This window comes from Alligator mississippiensis, chromosome 1, assembly GCF_030867095.1.
Source record: "Alligator mississippiensis isolate rAllMis1 chromosome 1, rAllMis1, whole genome shotgun sequence".
In the NCBI taxonomy this organism is placed as follows: Eukaryota; Metazoa; Chordata; order Crocodylia; family Alligatoridae; genus Alligator; species Alligator mississippiensis.
Genome location: NC_081824.1, coordinates 447,864,919 through 447,891,231, shown reverse-complemented (window position 1 = coordinate 447,891,231; position 26,313 = coordinate 447,864,919). Strand labels below are relative to the sequence as shown.

Sequence of the window (26,313 nt, the reverse complement as noted above, 5' to 3'; positions counted from 1 at the left end):
TACTAGCATCAGCATTTTAGAAGGTATCTGGCCGTATCTACAGAAGTAGAATATAGTTAGATGCTTGGAGGCCAGATGGAAAGTGGTTGCAGAGGAAGAGATAAGTACTGAGCAAGAATTCAAGGGCAGCAGAGGGGCTTTGAGTGCTCCTTATCACTCAGATTCAAGCCATATGTTTGCACTGCCATTATATTAATAGCTACTCCTCACTTCTATTATTTATTGGTAAATTGATAGAGATAATGAAACTTACTTTAAGGCAGTGTTTCCCAACCTTTTCCAGCCCAAGGCACACTTACATAAATTTTTTTCTGCAGCACACCTGTTAAGGCATTCCCCATCCTCATACCAACTGTATCTCGTGGTAGCTCATTGCTGTGGCACAATTCCACGGCACACGTGTGAATTTCTGATGGCACGCTTTTGTGCCGCGGTACAGTGGTTGGGAAAGACTGTTTTAAGGGACAGTCCTGTTCATGGGTAAACCTCCAATCATATTATAAGGATTGAACCAAGACTGGTTGAGAGTAGAAAAAGAAGTGTGAATGGTCTGATCTTGAACATCTGAGAGGAATCATACACGCATCCCAGAAACCAGATATCTAAAAATAACTCCTGGCAAGGCAATGTAACAAGCAGAGATAGCCCTCCCAATTGCTTTGGCCCAGACCAGGGCATAAATAGGAACTGACTCTAGAGCAGTGGTTCCCAACCTTTTTTTTCCGTGACCCATTGCTGGGAGCAGATGGCAGCGGTGGTGGCGGTCTGGGGAGCTCCCAGCACACGGCATGGCTTGTCTTTTGTGTGCAGGACCACTGGCATTGCCCCCTCATTGGGATTGCGACCCCGAGTTGGGAACCGCTGCTCTAGAGTGTCCGTTGTCACGACCTAACTAATCACAGTTACCAAAGGAAGCGCTTCCCTTCTTTCCCCCTCCATCCATAGTTCTAGCTTTCACTCTCCTGTCACTTAGATAGATGTAGCTTTAACCTCTGATCTAAAGTCCTGGAGACCTGGCTATTTCAAAGAGGAATATTTAAGGCAGAAACTCACAAACCAACCCAGTAAGGCATTCTGCACTGTTTCCTGGCTCAGCTGAGACCAGCTCTGTTCAAGGTTTCCTTGGTGAACTGAACTAAAGTTTTCTTGCTTTCATAATTGTTGGTGATTCAGAGGACAGCCATTGGAGTTGGAAAAGGCCTTGTCAGTCATCCAGTCTATCCTTCTGCCACAGATTGAGGTCAGACAGAGAGCAGCGTTTAGAAAAAGTGCCTGAGTGGTGCCGGAGCACGTCTCCAATGAAAATCAATGGGATAGGAGCTTCTGAGTTACTTACTATCAGGTCTCCTCAAGGGACATAGGTAGCTAAAGATGCAGATAAGCACTTTATGGGATTTTCATAAGTGCCCTAGCACCCAAACCCCATGGATTTGACCAGGGGTTAGACAGCCAGGTGCTTTAGAATATCCCACTAGATACCTGTCTGCACCTTGGATACTTGTGAAAATCTTGTGTTATTCTTATGTCCAGTAGGAGGGTGCTGGGAGTGGGAGGATGAGTAGGAGACTGTTTTTGGGGGGGAGCAGTGTTCAATTTCTGACCCTCTCCTAGACTTGCTCCTGGGCTTTTTGCACCCTATCACTTAGAAGTAAAATAAAATCGCAAAACAACCTCTCTCTCTGCCTCTATTTTCTAGGTGTCAAAGTTGAAAACTTTGCAGAGGCCTGATTCCTTTTTTTTTTTTAAGTCTTCTACAAAACAGCTCATGGCTTACATCTCCAGAAATATTAAAAGGAGTATGTGTGTCTGTGGTTGTGAGAGGGATGGCAAAAGGATCAACATCCAACCATGCCTTAATGTTACAAGCTCCCAGTGCTGGAAAAGGAGGGACAAACAAGCATCCACACTTCTAAAAACACTGCCTCCTGGACTTGAAAGGCAAATACAAACAAGCCAGTTACACATTCATTGAAAGACTGGCAAAAGTCCTGTCACCATGGCAACCCCCCCATCAGCCTGCTCTGCATGTCCAGGCTTTCTACCTATCCCAGCTCCAAACTGCTGAATAGGAGGAGCTTTGCTTTGTCCCTTTCTTATTTAGAAGTTGCTGAGAGCAGGAGGGAGGGAAGCGCGAGCTGTCTGGTGCATGCTGGCTGCTGCCTGAGTTGCAATTAGAACTACAAATGTTTCCTTTGAAGCTTAGCGGCTGCATTTTTGCTCTTAAATTCCCTCTGCTGTTTGTGTTAGTAGAAGCAACTACCAGAACCTATTACATTGGGATTGTGGAGGAGAACTGGGACTATGCACCGACTGGGAAAAATTTGATTACAGGACAAATCCTCACAGAAGATGAGTAAGTCGCTCATATTTCTGGTAAATCAGATCTGTATTATAGTCTCAAATGACAAATCACTAGTTTAGCATCACTGCTTTAAATGTCTTAAGTTTGTATCTTTAGTGGACTTGGGCTTTTTTCAGCATTGGCTGATGTTTTTGCAATAAGCACATGAGTCCTGATCCAACCTCCATTCAAGACAATAGACAGCAGTCCCTCGTGGACTTGCGTGAGAGTTGGATTGAATCATTATTATTTTCAGTTTTCAAAATTAACTTTTTTCTGTTATTGATTGGTGGGGGAAAGGTGGGGAGAAGCTACCATCTGGGAGGGTGAAAAGTCAGGATTTTATCATTCTCAAAAAGTAAATAAAAGTGTATTTTATTTTATTTTTATTTTATTGTAGCTTTAAAAACTGCCAGTGTTTACTTCACAGGGGCCTGGGTATTTCTGTATTTGCCCAAGGCAAAATCATAATTCTGCTACCTTTGATCAGAGGTAAAAACAATGAAAAAGCAAAGAGCTTGAGTATATCTGTGTCACAAGTGAGACAGAGATGGGAAAGGAGGACTTATCAGGATTCAGGTATATATGATATCCAAAAGTGGGATAAGCAGTAAGTAGATGGTATAATATACATTAACCCTAGTTTAGGAAGCTATGGAAGTAGGTGCTCAAATCTAACATGTGAGTTAGTTCCCTTGAAATTCATGGGATTACTTGGATTTAAATTTAGTCACATGCTAAAGTACCTTGTTGAATCTCACCTCAACCTCCTGATGAAGAGGTAAGATTGAATCTCCCTTTATTATGCTCCAGGTAGGAAGTCTTAAAGAACAGGCTTTGCTGTAGAGTAGTACTGTGGTTTGGCATAGCTGCTCTGCTACTGAACAGAGGGAGTTTATGATCCATGGAGAACATTTCTGAGATTCTGCTTTTTGTTTTTTGTTTTTTAATATCCTGGAGAAAATTAAGGACCCTTCCTCTGGTCTTTCTCTCTCTAGAGAACAGGTTAGGATAATATACAAGGATTGGGATAGAGCTGGAAGTCACTGGAATTCTGCCCGGGTGGGGAAGTCCATGTTAGAAGAGGCATGTCATAGTCATAGAAAATAGAGATGGAAAGGGCCTGTATGTCTATCCAGGCATTCCCAGGCCAAGGCAGGATTTTTCCATCCCTTCTGTGTGTTGTGTTTCAAAAGAATGTGCCAATGTACAAAATTTTAAAACAATTTTTAAAAACATAAGAAAATGTACAATTCATTACTACAAAAGTACCAAAAATGCCGTATTCATAACTGTAGAAATGTGCTTCACACTTTTGCTTTAGAATGGATGTGGTGGTTATGGAACAAAATTGAAGAAATGGACTGGCTTGTTAGAAGAGAAATGACTGATAATTAAGTCTGTGCAAAGCTCTGGGAAAAAAGGTGCAAATTCATTTACATTCCTTGGAGTCTTTCAGTTTTGCAAAACTGAAAGATTATTATTTAATGAAATAATAATTTGGTTGGAAACCCATAAACTTCATGTGTTTCAGATTTTTTTTAAAATCACTCAGAAGTGGGGCTTATTATTACTCAGAAATTATTGCTACTTTGCTTGACCATAAAATGACTCTGATTACAAGACAACCCCCCAAAAATTAGATTCTATACACTGAAAATTATACATTTGTTCTAATTTTTCCAGATATAGAAGGTAATAATTGGAGGTTTGTCTTGAATTAGCCCCTCCCCCTTCTGCTGTATCAGGGAAAATAAATTTGTGGGATCAGGTAGCCCCCTTGCACTCTGCCCTCACCCAACTTCTCCCTCAAGCATCTTCCCTCCCATCCTTACTGTCAGACCCTGCTCTCTTTGAGCACACAGACGTAAATTTGAAAACACTGACCTATAATTAAACATAGGTGTGGCAACATAGTACCGCACACCCATGTGCCTATGCATCCATCATAGAATCATAGAAAATTAGGGGATAGAAGGGGTCATTTAGTCCAACCCCCTGCTCAAAGTAGGACCACCCCTAACTAGATCATCCAAGCCAAGGCTTTGTCTTACTTGGTCTTAAAAACCTCCAAGGATGAAGATTCCACCACCTTTCCGGGTAACTGGTTCCAGTATTTTTTCTATTCTCCCAGTGAGAGAGCTTCTCCTAATTATCTACCCTAACCCTTGCTTGCTTCAGTTTGAGAACATTGCTCCTTGTGTTGTCATCTACCACCACCAAGAACAGTCTAGCTCCATCCTCTTTGGAACCACCCTTCAGGGAGTTGAAGGTGTTATTAAATCCCCTCTCAGTCTTCTCTTCTCTAGACTAAATAAGCCCAGTTCTCTCAGCCTCTCCTCAAAGGAGAAGGCAGTATTCTAAAGGATAGCGAACATGGAGTCATTATGGGCAGGTCATGCCAGACCAACCTCATTTCCTTCTATGATCAGGTTACTCGCCACCTGGATGGAGGAAATGAGGTTGATGTTATATACCTGCACTTCAAAAGGCCTTTGACCTGGTCTCCCACAAACTCCTCATGAAATATTAGGAAAATGCCGCCTCGAATACTTTACAGTCCATTGGCTAGGTAACTGGCTCCATGGTAGGACCCAGAGAGTATTGATTGATGGTCATCATGGTAGAGGGTGACCAGTGGCGTCCTTCAGGGTTCAGTACTTGGATCAGTGCTTTTCAACATGTTCATCAACTCTTTGAATTTGGGCAATGTTCGCTGATGACACCAAACTATGGGGGAGCGTGGTCATGCTTAAAGACAGGCTGGCAATACAGGCTGACCTGGACAGGCTTGTGAGGTGGGTGGACCTCAATCAGATGTTATTCAATACGGATAAATGTAAAGTGCTCCATCTGGGGAGAAATAATCCACAACACACTTACAGGCTCAGCAGTGCTACGCTTGCTAGCACCACATCTGAATGAGGCTTGGTGATAGACAACAAAATGAACAGGAGCCACCAATGCAATGCCATAGCTGGCAAAGCTAATCAAACACTGGCGTGCATCCACCGAGGCATCTTGAGGAAGACTAAAGATGTCATCCTCCCTCTCTACTCAGCTTTGGTGAGACCGCAGCTGGAGTACTGCATTCAGTTATGGGCGCTGCACTTCAGGAAGGATGTGGAGAAGCCCAAGAGAGTCCAAAGGAGGGCCACGGGCATGATTACAGGCCTAGAGACAAGGTCATACGAGGAGAGGCGGAAAGACTTGGGACTGTTCAGTCTGGAGAAGAAAAGACTCAGAGGGGACTTGGTGGCAGCCTATAAGTATATCAAGGGTGGGCTGAGCATCTGTTCACCAAGGCCCCCTGGGTGGGGGACAAGAAATAATGGGCACAAGCTGATTGAGGATCACTTCAGGCTAGACATAAAGAAAAACTGTACAAGTCAAGTGCCAAGGGTTTGGAACAGGCTCCCACCAGAGGTGGTACAGTCACCCACCCTTGCAATCTTCAGAATGTCTTGATGCCCATCTTGCTGGGGTCATCTGATCCCAGCAGTCTTTCCTGACCAAGTGCCAGGGGGCTGGACCCGATGATCTGCAAAGGTCCCTTCTAGCCTCTAACAACTATGAAGCTGTGGAACTATAAGTCATGTTCCCTAGCCCCCTAACCATTTATGTTCCTCTCCAATTTGTCCACATTCTTTCTGTAGAGGGGGCCCAAAACTGAACGCAATACTCCAGATGTGGCCTCTCCAGTGCTGGATAGAGGGGAATAATCACATCCCTCGATCTGCTGGCAACACACCTACCAATACAGCCCAATATGTTGTTAGCTTTCTTGGCAACAGGGCCACACTGTTGGCTTATATTCAGCTTATTGTCCACTATAACCATCAGGTCCTTTTCTGCAGAGTTGCTGCCTAGCTAGTCAGCCCCTAGCCGGTACTGGTGAATGGGATTGTTCTATCCTAAGTGCAGGCCTTTCCACTTGTCCTTCTTGAACCTCATGAGATTTTTTTTTTTTTTTGGTCCAATCTTCCAATTTCTTGAGGTCAGTCTGAATCCTAGCCCTACCCTCCAGCATTACGGTTATGAAACCTGTCACCACTAGGAGTACGTATAGTCTCTTCCACATCTCTCTGGCATATGAGCAGTCCCAGAAGAGGCAGTTGATTTTTTTTATGCCTCCCACTAGCAGGCTTGCCTGGGGAAGTTGGATGGGCCTCTCTGCCTTGCACTGTTTTTCTGTGTCTGCACAAAGAGTGCCCAATGGGCTACCTGCCAGTTCAAGTCTCTGTGCTCCTTCTGTAGGTCCTTGTGGAAGATTCATTCTCACACAGCTTGACAGCTGTCACCAGTTAGTAGTTCCACAGGCAATATGATGTCTCATGCCCTTAACACTTCTTGCATCTTGCGGTGGGTCACCAGCATCACTGGGGCCTCATCATGCAGTTTGTGTTTGTCCCCGAAGTGTTTCAGGACCTCATAAAACCACGGGGATTCCATGGTCCATGGGCTCACGTTGGTCATCGTGTACACCCGCCACTGTCACAGTAGTTGTCCTGCAAAATACTTTACAAAGCAAGGTGTTTTGGATTCTGTCCCTGTTGCTAGTGGCTCCTGTACTTGGCCCAGAGGAACAGCAGGACATCTGGCATTCCTCTGCCTCCAAACCATTTTGCTTTGTACAGTGTGTTTCTCACCACTTTCTCCCATCTGGAGTTCCAGAAGAAGATATGCGTGGCTCTTTGGATCTTGTAGATGACTTGCTCTATTGGGGCAAAGACTAGGGCAATCTAAAATGCAATTTTAGTAGTATTTTTGCAGTCTTTTGTCCTTTGTGTTCCCACATACTAAGCAGTTTATTTACTTTCAAGTCTACACTATTTCATCAGCAGAGGTAAGGAAACTTTTGTATTAAGAATTTCAAGCCCTTTCTTTGTTAATTGTGATAAGCTAATTTTTACAGGATGTTAATTCTTAAGGGTTTGTTTACATAGGGGAATTACTTCAGACTAAAATAAGGCAATGAATTTAAAGAATAGGTATTCATTATTATCTCTTGTTTAATTAGATCACTTATTCTAGTATAAGAGACCCTCGTTCATAATTATCTTAACGTAGTCCCATGTTGGATTGAACTGATTTGGGATAAGGCTGTTTTATTTGGAATAAGAACATTCACAGACGCAGTTAGTCAGGAATATCTGATTGGCAGTAGTTAGTCAAAAATAGCTATTCATGAATAACTCTTTGTGTATACAAGCCTTAATTTTTAGTAATTATTTCAAATAAATCAATTGTTAAAACAGTTAGCAATGCTGGATAATCTGGTTCCACAAAACCTTTGGATTAATGGGATTCCAGATGGGAATGAACTGTATGCTTTGGGTGGGCTGTGCTCTACAATTTGCTTAGCTTAGAATTTGCCTCTCAGATTTCTGCAGATCTTCAAACTTTAATCAATCCTCAAAGCATTCCTATGATTCCAGTTTCATTGTAGGGAAAACCAAGACAAAGAGGTTGCAAATGAAACTGGCTCTAAGAGTACTGATACATATAAATTAGGGATGGGTTCCTTTGAAGAATGCTATCCCTCAGGAACTATCTGATTTCTTATCCAATACAGCCCTGAAAAATGTAGAATCACTGATCCTTGGTCACTTTTGAGTAAATAAATCAGAGTTGTTGGCTGTATTATTACAGGCATATTCTAAAAAATTACCTTATTTGAATAGTAAGTTTTAATGGGAGGTTTTCTGGTTTTGTGGATTTACTGAGATTTGATTTGATATTCTCTTCCCTGAAGTGTAATATTTGGAAGTAACATTGTAGTTTTGGAGGAAAGATGGTCTTGTGGTTATGACAAGGACTCAAGAAATCTGGGTTCAATTCCTGGCTATGTCATTGATGGCCAAGGTGAATTTGCTTGGAAAATTCTTGAAAGTATTTCTGTTTGTGTTACTGCACTGTCTAGGATTCTCTGTCATGGCTAGGGTTGCCAACTCTATTTGAATCTATTTTGGAAGGTTTCATCACATGACATAATGACATTAATGACTGATCTACTGTACTGAGTAGACTTTACATCAGGAAGGCAAATGCACATTATTACTACATTTTAAAAACCCACTGGACTACTGTATAAATTGGATTCAACATTTAATATTTATTTTAATGAATGCCCTATCATTTATCTACCAGGTGATTCTCATCAGTCTCCTGAAGATTTATATATAATTCCTGGAGATAATAGGGCAATTCTGGAGGACTGGCAACCCTAGTCATGGCCCAGGACCCTGCGTTCCATAATATCTCTGCCTCAGTCTTCCGTGTGCTTTCTCCCATCCTTTGTCTCACTTATCTCTTTGGACTGAAACTTGTGAAGGCAGGAGCTCTTTCTGACTATACATTGGTGCAGTGCCTAGCTTTATAGGAACCTAATTTTGTTTGGAGCCTCTAGATATTATACAAATATTAACTATTCAGGGTATTTTAAGTGAGACCCATATTTCACAAGTTACACTTAATATGAACAACATGCCTATGGATGAACACAAATGCATTGAATTTTGAAATCTATAGTAGGCCAATACATGTGTGTGGGTGGAAGAGGGTACAGAGTCCTTTCCCATGTACTACTTCTGATAATAGAGCTGCCACATTTAGACTGCAGAGGATTGGGGTACGCAGGGGAGAAGGTACCCTGAGCCCTTCCAGAAGGGTTAGATGCCCCAAGAGGAGAGGTGTATTATTTGAGTGGAGCATGAATGGCATCCAGATATTTGCAGTAAGGGGAGCTCAAGACAGTGAGCATCAGTGCCATTGTAGACAACAAGGCTTTGCCAGATGAAAATACCTCCAGACACTGGCGCTTGAAGGCTGCTCCTTCTCTACCTACCCCAATCTGCCTCAGCCTCAGGTTAAGGTTGAGTTGTTTATGAAGAGTCCTAGTTCCTTCTAGTGAATTCTGCATTAGTTTTGGTTCAAACATTTTAAATGTCTTTAACTTTAAGTCAGCCTTGAAGGCTAAGTACAGACAGTCAAAAAGCCTAAGGCTGAATCAGTTCAATCTAGGCAGCTTCCTATAAGCCTCATAGGTTGAACTGATAGCAAACTGAACTGACATTCAGTTTTCAATTGGGAAAGGCAGGGGGAGGTCTGCAGTGACTCAGACCAGTAGGCAGAGGGCATTAGAGCACATCTCCCAGCCTGCTGGCCATTGCCCCAGCCAAGTGTCCCCGAACCCCTGCTGTCCCCCCACAGGGGGTTAAGAAGCCCCCTCTCCAGGTGCTGGCCCACCTTGGGGGAGCCTCCCCCTCAGGATGTTTCCCCCAGCCTGGGTTCCCCAGCCCAGGCAGCCTTGGGGAGCCAAGGGGAATTTCCCCCCTCTACCTTCCCAGTTGCTGATTGCGTCAGCAGCTGCCACAAGAGGGAGGGAGAAGCAGTCCTCCAGGCCAGGTGCCTGCCCATGCAGTAGCATGGGGACACTGAGGAGCCCCTGTCTTGTGGGGGATTCCCCCCACCCCAGTCCAGGGTCCCCCAGCCTGAGGGAGCTAAAAGGAATCCTTCCTTCCCCAACCCCAACCCCTTGCCTTAGCTGCTGCAAGTCTCCGGGATAGCTCTGGGAACGGAGGGAAATTCCTCTGCTCCCCTGCATTAGTTTTGCCTCAGACTCAAAGCAGCCAAGGCAAAACTGGCTGTGAAGGAACAGGAGAATTTCCCTCCGCTCCTGACATTGCCTGAGACTCATAGGGGCTGAGGCAACCCCTGTCCCTGTGGGCTGACAGACACAGGCAAGAAGCAGGCTAAGGAGCAGAGAGGCAAGCCAGTCCCCCTTCCACTGGAGCAGGTAGCATAGCCCAGGGCTGCAAAGCATCCTGGGATATTGGAGGACTGTGATTTAACTTGAACCAGGAAGGGATCTGAGACAGAAGTTCCATAAACCGGTTTGACATAAATCAGTTTGACACGTCTCACAGGTTAAAACATCAACTGCGTTCTGGGCTATTGTCTACATTAGTGTTTCTTCTGTTGTTTCCTCCAGTCACAGGAAGACTGGGACATTTTAAGGAGAAGCAACCAGTTGTAGGCACAGCCAGAGAGACAAACATACATACTAAGGGAAAAATTTGCAACATGTTTATTTTAAAAGAAAAATGACATTTAACTTGTGGGGTCCCAGCAGAGTGGTAATCATTTAAATTTGACATTTGCCTGTAGTAGTTACTCAGTGAAATAAAGATGCTGCATTATTGGCTTTGCAGAGTAATCCAAACATAGTAAAAACTGGTCACTGTTAGCAAGTATTGACTTTTCAGTGGAGATTACTATAATTTAAAGTAGCTATATAAACTCAAAGAGTCATTCAGATTATAACTGAGAAGAATCTGATTTCAGATTTTGAGAAGATGTTGTATTTGTACCAGCTGGTGCCATTTTTTGCTTCAAGGTTTCTATGGGCGCATCTATACAAGATGCTAGAAGCACATTAGCACGGCAGAAAAAAACATGCTAATTCACTAATGTGCGGTAGAATTAGTCTACTGCGCTTTAGCATCATAAAAAAGCATGTGCTGGCACTACTGCGCAGTAGCACCAATTTCAGCACGTTAACTTAGTGCCTGTTATTACAGGTAATAAACTTAATGTACCATAATTATGGCACATTAATGAACATGTAGATGTGCCTACAATATCTTTGTTCTAGGGGATGTTTTGCACCCTACAGCATAATAGCTAAGATGAATACCATTACCAAAAATGCTTTGCCATGATAAAAATTGAGACAAAAAAAAAAGGAAACAAAATAAGGTTCATTTCTATTACATCAATGTTACCAGATTTGCCCATCACTTTGGGGTGTGCTCATTTATTAGGGATATGTTTCTAGGGTCTTTGTAATTCTATCAATGCACTGCTTGTATTACTTGTGTTTCTGTACGGAGCTGTATCTCTCCATTCTGCAAGTCCTCACCCCCAATATGCCAGGAATCAGTTCATTAAGGTGACAATAAAATGCAGTCAGACACAAGCACACAGGTGAACAGAATACCTCTGAATCTGGCTGGGTGTCCAGCTGACACCCTCATGGGCCAGCATTCAGTTCATTAGGGCACGTCTGAGTGAAACTGGATCAATCGGCCTATACAAACTGATTCCCTTATGTGTCTCAAACTCAGCACGTCCCAATCTTTTCCCCTAACTGTTCTAGTAGTGGTAGCCTTTTGATGAGCGGACCCCACAGCATTTCTGGGCTTCACAGGGATCTTTGGCTTAGGTAAAAGAAGCGTTGCTGCAGAGCAAGTGGGGAAGGAGAAGTAGAGAAGGAAAAATAGACTCGATTACCACCAGTTTGACTATAAAAATTATTTATTGCTAAATATACAAAATTTATAATGGTAAACAAACAAAACAATTAAAATATTACCCTGGTTTAATTGAGTATTTGTGGAAGCCTAGCTGAAGCTTAACTAATACAATTTAGGTTCAGAAAGCTATGCCTAGAGAGAAAAAGAAAAAGAGAGAGAGAGAGAAAGAGGGAGAAAGACAAAGAGAGTGAGAGCAAGATCTGGGATCTCACCATTCCAAGGCACTCGGGTGATTTGTTGACAAGAAAAATTTCTAACATGATTGTGGAAGGGAGACGATCTGTTTCTCTCAGCTTCTCGGGACCAACAGCGGATGGTGTCAGAGAGATTTCTCTCTCGAAGAACACTGTTTGCTGCTTTACAGCTTTCTTATACCCTTAGTCTAGCCTCTTCAAAGCATTCTTTCCATTGTGTAAATCAAGAGGGTCCCAAGCCATAATTGACAGGGAAAATCCTGTTATATAAACAGTTTAAATTTAAACAAATTACCTTTTTCAGTGACAAGGGGTTATCTGGTTTGGAACATCTTAAGAAACTGATTAACAACCAGGAAAAACATCAAGTTTTAAGGAGTAACCAGACACGTAGGAGCCAGCTTGAAATTATTATGAATATAGAAGATATACTGGAAGGGATACCATATTGTTTCTTCTCAGATGGCCTATCTATGCTTGCACTGTAAAGTCAGCATCCATGTTTTGTATTTTACCTGTTGTAAATAATCCTCAGCTTAGCATGACTTTCAGGTTTTACTGTAGTCTTTTAATAGACTTAAAGGGATTAATTACTTGGAGTGTTCATAAACTTTGTGGGGAGGGCTTCCACCATCATCCCGGGAAAAGTATGACAGCATTTGTGGTCAGGTCTCCAACAGGCTGGATGCTGTGATGAATCGTTAACCATTTTTCAAATGTTGCCCATACCTCCTCTTACTCGGTCTCTTGCCTCAGCATTCCCTAACCTGGCAACCGAGATTTAGTCACTCAAGTTTAAATAGGCCTCCCATACTGGGACTGGGGAATGTACAGCCCAAGATGCCTATTAAACTTTTCTTCTGCTTAGTTCTGGGTAGGTGGGGGGGGAGGGCGGGGGATAGAAAAAGTCCTTTGTAAGCTGGGTGCCAGGGCTCCCTCAGGAACACAGAGCTGACAGGTAACAATCAATGGGAATTTGGGCATATACACAGAAGATTTTTTGCCATGTAAAATACTGTTTAATGCACGTATGTGATGATGTAGTTGTTTCCCATTGTGCTAACCAATGATTCCTGTATGGCAGTTGTGAAATCTTTCAAATCTTAAATCCAGAATTGTGGCTCTTGAGATCAAAGATGACATTTCTTGACAGAATAATTTCCCTAAATAATGGGGGGGAAGTAGGTGGAGAACTTGCACCTAACTCATGTACATTCACTATAAAACCAGATGAACAGTGTGTCTAGCCTTGATAAAATGGAATATGTGTTACACTATTGTTTAATATTTTCCTTTTTGGAATGAGCATACTGGTTTTTACAGAGAGTTGGGAAAATTAAATTTATAATAACCTTAAAGGATTATGATTCATTTCCTTTTGACAGCTGCTTTGAAGTTGCATCTAGATGCATGAGTGACATTTCTGGGCTGGAAATGGTGTACTAGGAAAATTAAATCAGACTTGGGGATGATCTAAAGATTTGCATGGAGTCCACACTGCCAGAGTCTGAATGAGGCCTTTTTGATTGGATTCAGTAAATTACTTAAGCCTATACTTGTCTATATACATGCCAGTGGTCCAGTTTAAGTCAAAGGATGCAGCAGACAAGTAGAAAACAAATGGAATAAAGCACTGTAAAAGTACTCTGTGGAAAAGCAAAGATAAAATTACACTATGTAAGTTAAAATCAATAGCATAACTTGGGGTGGGTGAGTGGGGCACTAGCTCCAGGCACCCAGTTAGAGGAGATGATGGACTAGTGGCTCCCTGGGGAGCCCATGGACTGCAGCATCACCAGCCCTTGGCTGTTGCTATAGTAGCAGTTCCTAGGGGCAGGGACTCTGCACTGCTACTATATTATCATCAATAGTGACAACCTGGTTGAGTAAACTGCTCTGTGCCAACAGCACATGTTTGAATCTGAGGCACTGGGGCAGGTAGGACTGACCCCTCCTTACCCATTCCTTGCTCTCCAGTACTCAGCACCTCCCACCAGGTTTTTGCCTGGGGCTACACCCCACTTCCCTGTAAAAGGTTTTGCCCAGGGGAAAAATGGTGTAGGGGGTGCCTTTTTGCTTCCATACTTGGTTTACTGTTTCCTCAATGCATTCAGGCAGTTGCCTTGTACTCCACCACCCAGTGACAAGCCACTAGAATAGCATCTGTTGTAATCCGCTACCCTGGAAATAACTGTACGTCTGTCCACTCTGGACCTTTTTGTAATGTACATTTGTTTTGTACAATGTAAAACCAACTAGAAAAGGATGTAAAAGGCACTTAAAAGGATTCTACAAGTATGTTGGAAATAAGAGGAAAACCAAGGAAAGAGTGAGTCCCTTACTAAATATAGAAAGCAACCTAGTTACAAACAATGCAGAGAAAGCTGTAGTATTGAATGTCTTTTTTACTTCAGTATTCATGAACAAAGTCAGCTACCCGGTGATGAGCACACCTGACACCAAAGATAGGGAAGAAGACAGCCTACAGTAGTGGAAGAACAAGTTAGGGATTTCCATAAAAAATGCACATATGTGAAGCTAGATGTTTTTGAGTTAGCAGGGCCAGAAGAGATATGTCCTAGGGTACTGAAAAAATTGGCTGAGGTAATTTCAGAGCCATTGACTATACTCTTCAAGAACTCATTGAGGTCAGGTGAGATCCCAGATGAATGGAAATGGGCAAATATTGGAAAAGGGCCCATCTATATGAAAGGGCAGAAGGCGGATCCAGGTAATTATAGATCAGGGGTTTAGCTTCAGGGGTTTGTCCTGCATCCAATATTGTTCAACATCTTCACCAATGATTTGGACAATGGGATTGAGTGCATGATTAGCAAAACGGCAAATGGCACGAAGTGGGGTGGAGTTGCAGGCACTCTGAAAGCTAGGGATAGGATCCAGAATGACCTAGATAAGCTAGAGAAATGGTCCAAAATCAATCAGATGAAATACAACAGAAACAAGTTCCAAGTCCTGCACCTAGGATGGAATAATTGTCTGTATAAATGCTGGTTGTGGAATGGTTGGCTAGGCTGCTGTGCAGTAGAGAAGGACCGGGGGTTACAGTGAGTAGACCTTATGCTGAATATGAACCAACAGTACGCTCTTGTTGCAAAAAAATAAAAATTAAAAACCAGCAACATACCGAGTTGTATCATCAGGAATGTCTCACAAATGAAGGGAAGTTATTTTTGTGCTCTATGTCAGCACTGGTCTCACCTGCAGTACTGTGTCCTGTTTTGGGTCCCACAATTCAAGAAAAATGTGGGCAGATTGGAAAGAGTCTAATGGAGAGTGACAAGACTGATTTGAGGCTTGGGAAACATGACTTACGAGTCTGAAATACCTAGGACTGTTTAGTCTGAAAAAGAGAAAAGTGAGGGTGTATTTAATAACAATCTTCAGGTACCTGAAGGTTGATTATAAAATATGATGGTACACTTTTCTCTGTTGCTTTAGGGGACAGGACTAGGAGCAATGGCTTCAAGCTTCAGCAGAGGAAATTTAGGTTGGAGATTAGGAGGAACTTTCTAACTATGAGAGTGGTTATGCGCTGGAACAGACTACTTGGGGAGGTGGTGTGATCTCCATCCCTGGGAATTTTCAAGAGCAGGTTAGACAGATAGTTATTGGGGATGGTTTCAGCAGGGATAATGCCTTGAGCAGGGGGCCGGACTGGATGACCTTACGAGGGCTCTTCCAGCCCTACTTTCCTATGATCCTAATGTAAACTGAACAAAATCAATGTAAGCTAACAAGCACAGATATGTTGCTTGTCCAGACCAAAAAGGACTGCTTAAAATATTTAGCTTGCAGGCAAAACAGGAGTGGCTAGCAGGGGGATTTCTGAAGCACAAGGGAGCTTTTACTGTATCTCTTTCATAACTGATAAGGAATAATCAAAGATGGAGAGCTTTTGTGACTGGCAAAGGAAGTGCCATGTTCTGTTCCCTTTTGAAGACAGAAACTTCCTGTGGATGATGTGAATATTGATGGCTGTACTGGAGGAAATGTTCAAGGTGTAGAAAGCAAGGTGTTTCAGTGATGTCATTTATTGGACCAACTATGCAGTTGGGAAAATTGTTAGATAAGCTTTTGGGCACCAAGTGCTCTTTTCGGGTCTGAAAGAAGAGCCCAAACACTTGTCTAATATTTCTGGTTCTTAAAAAGATATCACAAAACTCATTGCTTCTTGCATATTTCCTGGACCATCGTGGCTACAACAACACTCCAACCATAATAAGTTCTGGGTACACAGCTAATAAACTTGCATAGCAGAAGAGTCTAGGGCAACCAGATTTGGGCAGCATTACAACATATCTGTTCAAATTGGTATCAAGGGAACAGGAGAGAACATAAAGCATGACAAGGATTGTCTTTTTGTGATCAAGTAAGAAAAGCAAGAGTGAATCCAGAGGGAGTGCAGTGGCACAGCTGCCCCCCCCCCCCCTTTTCAGATTGGACCACATTGTGGGAGCCTCCAGGGATATTTTTTTTTTTAAGTCCCCACAGCCAGTGAGAATCCCCCCCATCTTCCCCTCCATGCTCAGAGGAATAATGTCCCATCCCCTCTATTTCCCTCTTACCACCTTCTGCTGCTGTTGCTTTCCCTGCTATCTAGGATGCAGAAGCTTCAGAGCTGCTTGTGCTCACTCTGGCTGGGCTGCGCGGGGGCTGGGCTGGGCTGGGCTCATCTGGGACAGTGACAGCAACAGTGGCAGCAGCAGCAATGAGGCTGAGGGTTTCCCCCTGGCCACTCCTGCTGGGATGGGGGGAGACACCAAGCAGGATAAGGGAATCCACCACCCCCTCCATTGCTTCTGCCACTGTCCTATAATGCTCCCAGCTGAGCCCAGTCCCCGTGCACCCAGTTGGAGTGGGTAGAAGCAGCTTTGAAGCTTCCCCTGAGCCCAGGACAGGGAGGAATATAGCAGCAAAAGGCTGGGTGAGGGAGTGGGGACGGGCTGGGGAAGGGACATGACTGGCTGGAGGGAATAGGGGGTGGAATTCTTTCCTGCTTTCTGGACTTTTAAAAGTTCCCCTGCACCAATGGGTGGAGGAGAGAGGCTGGGAGTGACGGCTGCAGCCCTCCCTGCAGCCCAGGTTGCTGCTCCCACACCCTCCTTTGCCAAATCCTGTATCCATCCCTGAAGAAAAGAGAAGTAGGAGGTATTAAATATAACCAGAAGCAGTCTGTGCTGGGCAGTCTGTGCTTACCTAGAGAAATAGGACCAAGAGGAACTGAATACTTGTAAAGAGAGAGGTATCTACTTCCGTTTAGGTACTAGATACAATAGCTGCAGATAGCATGTTGGCGCATTCAAATGGAGGGAAGGAGCAGGGATCTCCCTGAGCAGCTACATGAGGACAGATTCTCAGTTCAACCACTGGTGATTGGCAGGCACACCTGAAAAAAAGCCATAGACCATCTAAAGAAGGTGGCCAGTTGTTCCTTGGAATTTGATGTTAAGCCTAGTTATTCATTATTTTTAACAGTTCAATATCTATATCACTGATCTGGGAGAAAATATGATCAAAATCATTGCTGGTAAAATTTGTAGATGACACAAGAATTTGTGGAGTGGTAAACACTGATTTTGCTTGCTTGGTAGAGTTGGCTTATTTGGGACACTTGTGAACAAAGAATGTACATCCCATTAGTATGCTGAGGAACTACATTCTGGAAAGCAGTTGCCCTAAAAATGAGTGAGAGTCAATTGAACGTTGGCTTCTACTGTGATGTTGTAGCCGAGAGGCAGACATTATTTTTGGATGTATAAACTAGGGAGCATCAGTAAGGGAACGGCAGTATCCCTACATCTGGCATTAGTAAGACTATTATTGGGATACTGTACATACTTCAAAAAGGTTTTTGAAATATCGAAGTGGTTCAGAAAATAACTTTAGGTAAGATTTGAGGTCAGTGTAATAGTCTGTCTTATAGACTAAGGAAACTCAATATATTTAGTTTATCCCCTTCTGGCCTTAAAGTCCATGGAATTTTTTAAAGCTGGGGCCAGAATTAATTCCTGAGTTAAAGAACTTGAGAATTAATTCCTGTACTTTGCTCTCCTTTTTCTGGGTCTACAGGGCACTTGGGGATTTCCCTCCAGGTACTCTTTCCCTTCTGTTCTTTCTACAAGAGGAAGAATAGAGTGGAACTGAAACTGTAAAGAAAACACTGAAGAAAGACTTCTGTCTACAGGGCCTCTATGCCTTGAAGTTAGGCAATGTAGCTGCCCTAGAAATAGGCCAGAACACCACTCTTAGGAACCATGTCTTCGGTGTGCTTATTGCTGCATGCTCAGGGTGGCTGAGAGCCAGCTGCATTGCTTCATTTCCAGCATTCTGCATACCCAGAACAGGAAGGAGTGGGCAGGACATGGTCCACGACAGTCCATACCAGGGTAGGATCTAGGATCTCTTCAACCTTTAGTCGGATCAGGGTGCTAGATGGCTTGTCCCATTGAAGTAAATAGCTTTACTTGCATAAATTGTAAGCACCAACTTTTGTTTAGTTCATTCCAAAGCATTTCTGTCTTTTAACTCTTTTGCCCTCCATGCTGTAGACAAGCAAGTTTCTACGTGAAAAGAGGAGCCATCAGGATAGGCAGTATTTACAAAAAGGCTATCTACAGGCAGTTCACAGATGGTACTTACACACGGGAGATCCCCAAAGCTTCCTGGCTGGGGTTCCTTGGCCCAGTCTTGAAGGCTGAAGAAGAGGATATCTTTATTGTCCATTTAAAGAACTTTGGTTCACGTCCATATTCCATGCATCCACATGGTGTCTTCTATGACAAAGAGTCTGAAGGTAAGAAACAGTTATAGCCATATTTTTCTCTTTCATAATGCTCTTTTCCTCTTCCCAACCCTTTGTTTGGTTTAGTGACTACAGTAGGGAAAGGCCTTGGCCAAGGGTCATGGAAGTCAGTGGGGCAATGTTTACTGACCTCAAAGAATTTTAGGTCAGCCCCTAGTAAAATTATCAGTAGCAACTGAGGACTATTTATTATGTTGTTCACTTTTCATGGAAATACAGCTTTGTCCTTCCTTTCATTTCTAGTTTTCTTCTTCAGTCAAAAATTTGAGAAGGGCAAAATTCACCTCTAGCATATGTGGGAAGTCACCATTCCAGCAGGCTGCTTTCTGTACGAGCAAAATTTCTAAGAGTAAATGATTATGCTTGCATCGCTCTTTATTAGGCTTTTCCAGAGGTGACTTAATGTTGTGCCATGGAAGCACGCAGCCACATTCATCCAACCCTAATATCTAAGAAAAAATTAACATGCACCGTGTGCATTTCTTCCTGTAGTCATCAATGTTTTCAATGATTTTTAAGACTCTCTGGGAAAATTACAGCAGTTAAGGCCCATCTTGGACTGTGCTAGGAAGCACTGCCTTGAAGACATGCCTACCTTCTTTCTGTGTACACGAAGTGCTGAACAACTGTAATGTAGCTTTGGTAAGTGCTGGGCATGCCCAGTGCTGCTCTACTAAGCATGTTCAAGACTGAGAGCTTTACATGCTCGAAAACTAACCATGTGACTTTTTCTCAGCACTTGGCCCATGCCATGTAGGTGATACATGTTTACTTGGCTGTGTCCCTTAGCACCACATTGGTGGACATGTTCCTATTAAGTATTCTGACTTCCTGTACAGCACACCCAGAAATTTAAACTTGTAGTTGCATTGCTGTGTCTCCCTTAAAAGAAGCACTATTTGCTTTCTCTGGGCCCTAGTAGTCAACCCAGCACCTTTTATTTTATATTTCATATATTTTTGCTTTCATTAGTGTGTGGGAATTCAGGGCTGCCTGTGCTAGTCTTGTTATTCAGTGGAAGATTGGGGGTTTCATCCCAAGATTTTAGTCATTTAATTTAACTGCTTAAAGGAGTGTGTATTCTGAGCCAGACTTTTAGCTGTGCATATCTCCATTGATTTCAGGGTAGAGTTATGACAGTGAAGGGAAGGAAGACAGTTGAAGAGGTGGGACCCTGAAACAGATTGATAGTTGAAATTTTTTAACCTTTTTCATAAACTCCAGTAGAGATGTGCTTTTTCCAACCTCCAGCTTTGGAATTGTTGGAATAATAAACTCAGTTCTGCAGCTTTGGCAAATGTCCCTGTTCTCCATAGCAAATTAAACTAAGCCATTTCAGGGAACTCATGCACATTTTTCTAATGGCTGCGGGCACAGCTACTAGCATGTATGAAAGCAGGGAGCGTTCCTCTGCTTTGTCAGTTTTTTGTATTTTTCTTTTATCCCCTAATCTTTTACTCTCATCTGTAGAGGAAACCTCTCAAAATTAGACTGGGTAATTACAACAGCATTACTAGCCCGTGGATGCAGCATCTTTTCAGAACTGTTTGTGGTAGCCGACATTTGTCTTTGTGTGTAACACTTGTAGGTTATTTTTCAGAAGCATAATAAACAGAAAGAATGATGAATGCATGTAGGAAAAGCAGATTGTCCAGGAGCTAAAAATTGCCTTTTCCTTTTCCCTGTTAGGAGCTCTCTACCCAGATGGAACAGGTGGCAAAAGCAAAGAGGATGATTTCGTCATGCCTGGTAGAAATTACACATATACGTGGCGAGTGAAGAACAATTATGCCCCCACCTCAGCAGACCCAACATGCTTGACATGGATTTATCATTCTCACATTGATACACCTAGAGATATCAGCACTGGTTTAATTGGGCCACTGCTGATTTGTAAAAAAGGTACTGAGTTAAAAACACTGATAACACCCATCTACTGGAGTTAACTTTTCAGGAGTTATTTGTGTTTGCAGATGTAAATGCTATGATTCAGTTTGTGTCATTCCTTAGCAAGTGAAAGTACACAGCAGGGACACCCCAGGGTCGTTCCACGATGAGGACTGGGGCTCAGAGACAATCCCTTCTACTCTGAAGGAAAGTAATTTGCAGTTGGTCTGTACTTCAGCTAGACACTTGTCTCAGGCAGTGCAGAGGCTGTTGGATGATAAGTGGGCCTGACATGAAAAAAGAACAAAAAATAGTAATAAAAATGCTGCCCCATCCATGGAGTTCTGTCAAGTCTATACATGGACCTGGATCATGGTGGCTCTGTGGAGAAACAACATGTGATCGTGTCATGGAAGACCGTCGGACATTGGGGCAGAGATTAAAGTTGGTCAGGGAAATTTAACATTGGCTTTCACATTCTTGGGTGCTTTACTTTGAAACCTTAATGTTCTTCTCATGCAGGTTTAAATGGAATATGTATTTATACCGGAAAGGTAGTCAGATCTTCAGCATGTGGGAAGGTGTTGTGCATCTGGGGTAATGATAGGGCCCATGTATTTTGCATTCCAGCTTCAGGCAAGTCTGTATTTTCTGAGAGAGAGGGGGTCTTCACCATGGGAAAAATCTAATCTGGCTTCACATCTAAGCTTGCATTGTTGGAATACTTTAGACTTATTCTACAAAGGAGATTTTTGGGATCTTCCAGTCCTCTTACATATATGAAGCTGAATTAACATCCCTAAATGTAATTCAAATACTTGGATTACATTAGGTTTCTAAATGTTATGTAGCCTAGCAATGTATTTCATAAATGCATTCTAACTCACTGGAAGAGGGTACACTTTTCAATGTAGTTACCTGAAGGGATGCTGGTTTTCTCTGCTAAAAAAATCCCCACCTTTCAGGTTTAAAAAAGTAACCCAAAATCTACATTTTTCCATGATTAAAATGAAACCACTAATATGCAGATATATATATTAGTGGTGATATATATGTCAGTGGTGTTTCATTTTAATCACGGAAAAATGTGGATTTTGGGTTACTTTTTTAAAACCGAAAATTGGGGATTTTTTGAAATCAGAGAAAACCAGAATCCCTGGTTATCTGTGATTTTACTTTTTTAGCCCTTTCCTCTTTGTTTGTTGTTTAGGAACATTAGATGACTCCACAATGCAAAGGACTGATGCTTCTAAAACCTTTGCCTTGATGTTTAGCGCTGTAGATGAAAATCTCAGCTGGTATCTTGATGAGAATATAAACACATTCTGCTTGGAGCCAACCATGGTTGATAAAGAGGATGAAGGATTCATACACAGCAACAAAATGCATGGTGAGGAGCCGCTGCTTAATGAACCCTGTTATGCAATACCATATTTACTTGAATATAAAAGGATTTTTTTCCCCCTCATTCAGGACGAGGGGGAAACCTCTCGTCTTAGAACCGAGTACAGGCCAGGAAAGCAGCTGCTGCGGCTCACGTGGCCAGTAAGGGGTGTGGGGACGAGTGTGGGGAAGGGGCTTGTGGTGCGGGAGGAACATGGGGAAAGGGCTGCGGGGGGATTACAGGGGAAATGATGCTCAGAGCAAGAGGGGCACACGGAAAAGGACACATGGAGTACAAGAAAATGGTGCAAGAGAAGAGACGCATGGAGTGAGAGGAGTGCACCTTTTCCCCCATGCTGTCCCCGCCACTGCATGCTCCCTCCCTGTGGCCCTTTCCTGTGTTCCTCTTGTACCACCTGTCCCTTTCCCTGCCCTGCCCCTGCACTATGTGCACCTTCCCCATGCTCCCCCTGTGCAGGGAAAGGGTGTGGGGTGGGGGGACACAGAGAAAGGGCATGCAGTGCAGAAGGGAGTATGCAGTGCAGAAGGGGAGCGTGGGGATGGGGATCCTCAGAGCAGGGCAAACATGGGGAAGGGACGTGCAATGCAGTGGGGAGCTCAGGGGAAAGGGCATGAAATACATGGGAAAGTGTGGGGGAAGGGGTGGGGGGGGCAAAGGCAAAAGGACACATGGAATGAGGGAAGTGCAGAGAAGGGGCATGGGGAAAGGGACACGTAGGGCAGAGGGGAAGTGGAGCACAGAGTAAGAGGAGCTCAGGGAAGTCCGTGAAAGGTGCAAGAGGAGCACAGGAAAAGAGGCACACAGCAGGAGAAAGGGCAAGAAGAGAGGACGGGGAGCTGTTGCAGCTCCAGCTCTGACACCAGCTGGGGCAGAGGCTGAAGCTGGAGCTGCCACTACTGCCTGGCCCAGTTGGGTGCTCCATCCCTCAGAGCTGCAAAGGTAAGGAAGAGAGAGGCAAATGGTGGGAGAGAGAAGGCACTTAGGGGGATGGGCAGTACAGGGAGGGGTAAGTGAAAAATGGGGGGACAAGGCGTGTGAGGCAGGCTTCCTGCCCCCTCCAGTTTTTTGCTTTCCCTTCTACTACCACAGGGAAAGCACTGATGGGCGGGATCAATTTAAGAGGACCCTCCAATAACTAGATTGTATGCATGCTAAATTAAAATAAATTTATAATTTTACATGCATACAATCTAGTAATTGGGGGGGTCCTCTTAAATTCAGGGTCATCTTAAATGTGAGTACATACGGTAGTAAGTCAGCTGCTTTCATTTTAGTAGACCAGTTTTCCTATTATATCTGATAGCCTCTTCTTTCTTTATGACTTAGCGAGCAATGACAGCAAGAGTACTAATCCATTGACTTTATGGAGAGCCTCCCACCAAATTTAAAAATGGCATGATGGGGAGGGAACAGGATTTGGAGGAAGGAGGTCTGGCTTCCAGGCCTCGTGCTGCCATTGGCCTTGTGTTTAATTTAGGGCAGGTTATGTAATCCATTTTGCCTTAGTTTCCTCATCCTAAGAGGGGTGGTGAAAGTGACCCTTTGGAAAGCACTTCAAGAGGCACAACTGAAAACACTTTAAGAAATAGCAAGTATCTGCAGCTCTCAAATGGCTTTGGACCAGCTGTAGTAACCTGGCATGCTGTCAGTGGAGCTAGAGCAGTTTGCACTGGTTTAAGTTAGAGCCGGATTTGCCAAGGTATGTAGACTCCTAACTCCCATTGATTTCAACTGGAATTAGGGGTCTAAATACTTTGAAAAATGTGGGCCTTGGTTTCATAGCTCCCTGCAATGTGATTAAGTGGTATTAGTGCCCTTCTGCAGTTGGGGAAGCTGAAGCAGAGAGAGATTAACATAATAATTTTCAAATCTGGATATGTAAAATCAGGCACCTAAATCCAGATTAAAACTTCTACATAAGAGGCCTGAGTTTCAGAAGTGCTGAGTGGCCACAGATCCCATTCATTTCAAAACCAGGCTATTTGTTTTTCTGGCCTACATTTAGATGTCAATAAAACCTTGACTTTGCCAAGATTACTCAAGAAGTCTGTCGCAAAGCTAAACGTAGCATTCAGGACACTTGCTTTCCAGACCTGTGACTTAACTATAAAGCCCTTCTTCCTCCTTCTGACCTACAGTTATTGAGGCAGTATTTGCATGCTGCTCCTCTTCTTCAGCAGCCACTAAGCCTTTCAGTACTGCTCTTCAGCATCAAGTGATACACTAGTGCCTTTCTCAGATTCAGAGCCAGCATGGGCAGTGTGAGCATTTCTCCTGAGCAGGACCCATTGTATTATTTGAAGTAGCGTCAATAGAAGGTCATCTCCCGAAGACATTTACTGCAGAGTAGATTAATTAGCTTTGTAGTAAATGTCACCATCTATGCATGTGCCCCTATTAGGCTGGAGTAAACTAAGTAAATCTGCAGCACAGTAGTACTTGTAAATACAAGTGCTATCCTGCTGTAGAGTTTTTTTTTTACTTCGCAGCAGCACATGTGTAGATGCTGTCCTGGCTGCCTGGGGCACAAGGGAGCTTCAGTGCAGAGGCTGCCTGCCAGTTAGCCCCATACTGGAGCAGTCTCATGGCCCAGCTAGCCTCTCTTTGGCACATTGAGCTGGGGTCTCCCAGCCAGCCAGGTTCCCCCTGCTAGCCAGGGCTGCTCCGACCTGGCTCAATGTACTGTGGTCCTGGGCACACATTCAAACGGTATGCCTGGTAGCAATAAACTCTGAAGCTTCACATTAATTACATGTGTAGATACACCCTAGCACTCTCATTTCTCTCCTGTCTCACAGACTTTTTTTTTGCTTTTTCTTGTTTCCTTTTTAGCTATCAATGGTTACATTTTTGGAAATCTCCCCATCTTGGAGATGTGTGCTGGTGAATCTGTGTCCTGGCATTTGTTTGGAATGGGTAACGAGATAGATATGCACTCTACCCATTTCTATGGCCACACTGTCACTAGCAGAGGCCACAGGTCAGATGTCATCCACCTGTTTCCAGCTACCTTCATAACTGCAGAAATGATTGCAGGGAACGTTGGAAAGTGGCTGTTAGCCTGTCAAGTAAATGACCATTTGCAAGGTATAGTGATGCCAAGCTACAAAATCCTTCCAGATACAAAACTAATGAGTCCATAGTGTGTGTATTAGACCAAAGAAGGAAATTAAGTGGCATGTCTAACATGAGGGACAGGGCTGGGTCCTACATTTGTCCATAAATTCATATCTCTGAATTGTTTCATCAAATAAATCTCATGCATATGACTAGTCATCAACAAAAATGTATTGGGACAAATCATCAGCTAGTATAAGTTACTTCAGTGTGCCACTCATGTACATGAAGATAATTCATACAAGAAGGGGTTGGCAGCCCTAACACAGCACTGATCATATATATAAAACATATAAAATATAATAGTTGCTTTTAGTGAGTATCAAATTCTGGGTCAGGCCATTTGTAGGCCCTGTTCTGTAAGACAGTCTCTTTCAAACTTAAATGAATCGCATAATTTTAAACATTTCATGCTTTTCCTTTTAAGAAAACCTGACAAAAAAGGTGCGCTGTTCTCAGGCCAGTATGAGATCCTTGCAAGCTAAAACTTTGTGGCTGCTATGTTGCACAATCAAGGAACTGTGCCAATATTGTATGATAAACAGGTGCTTCTCCAAATAAGTTGGACTCTAACATTTTGGTCCAGAGGCTCTCATTGACTTCAGTGGTCTTTGGAAAAGGCAGTAAGGGTTTGAACACCTCATATGAGATACTGACCATCCTTTCCACTATGCTGAAGCTGGAGTACTGCCTGTCTTTTCAGGAAGTGCTCAGCCTCTCAGTGGTTAAGGCTCCAAAGGCATTTTTATATGTGCTTTGGGATGCAGCACTGGGCATTTTAATTAGTAAGCTGCAGTAATTAAGAGTGCCCGTGCATCACGCATATCAGTGTCCCCATTCTGAAAAATTGCAGCGGGGTGCTTTGAACTAAAGATCATCAATCGTGTTTTATTTCAAAGCGCCCTGCCACCATGTTTTCAGCATGGGGATGCGCAGGGACACTGATACATGTGAAGCGGAAGGCTGCCGGAGTGCCATTCGGATGCATTGTAGGAGCCCTAAGGGTCCGATTTTGCCACTTGTATTGATATGAAGCAGTAACTGCCTCCACACCTAGTCCCGCTGATTTCAACAATATTGCTTTGTACAGTAGTAGTGTGTTCCCCTCAAGAAGTAAGTATGGCAGGGTCTGGCCCCAAGTGAGCTGATGGACTCTTGAAATATAGAGATTTGCCCAAACAATCCAAGCTAGTTCTCCCAATCCACATAGTTCATTTCCTTAAAGCAAA

General features: G+C 43.3%; 1 protein-coding gene across 2 annotated transcripts in view; it reads left to right on the top strand.

Moving 5' to 3' along the window:
- The first annotated feature begins 2,109 nt into the window (after positions 1-2,109).
- Positions 2,110-26,313, top strand: part of HEPHL1 (hephaestin like 1) — a 61,698-nt gene continuing 37,494 nt past the window's right edge. Inside the window, exons 1-5 of one of the 2 annotated variants that reach the window (XM_006266113.4) lie at positions 2,110-2,353; positions 18,422-18,666; positions 20,365-20,577; positions 21,773-21,952; positions 24,800-25,054. In XM_006266113.4, the coding sequence (XP_006266175.3) occupies positions 2,184-2,353; positions 18,422-18,666; positions 20,365-20,577; positions 21,773-21,952; positions 24,800-25,054 (1,063 nt within the window). In that variant the 5' untranslated portion in view covers positions 2,110-2,183. The remainder of the gene's footprint in view (positions 2,354-18,421; positions 18,667-20,364; positions 20,578-21,772; positions 21,953-24,799; positions 25,055-26,313) is intronic. The other variant, XM_019483632.2, reaches the window with a different exon arrangement.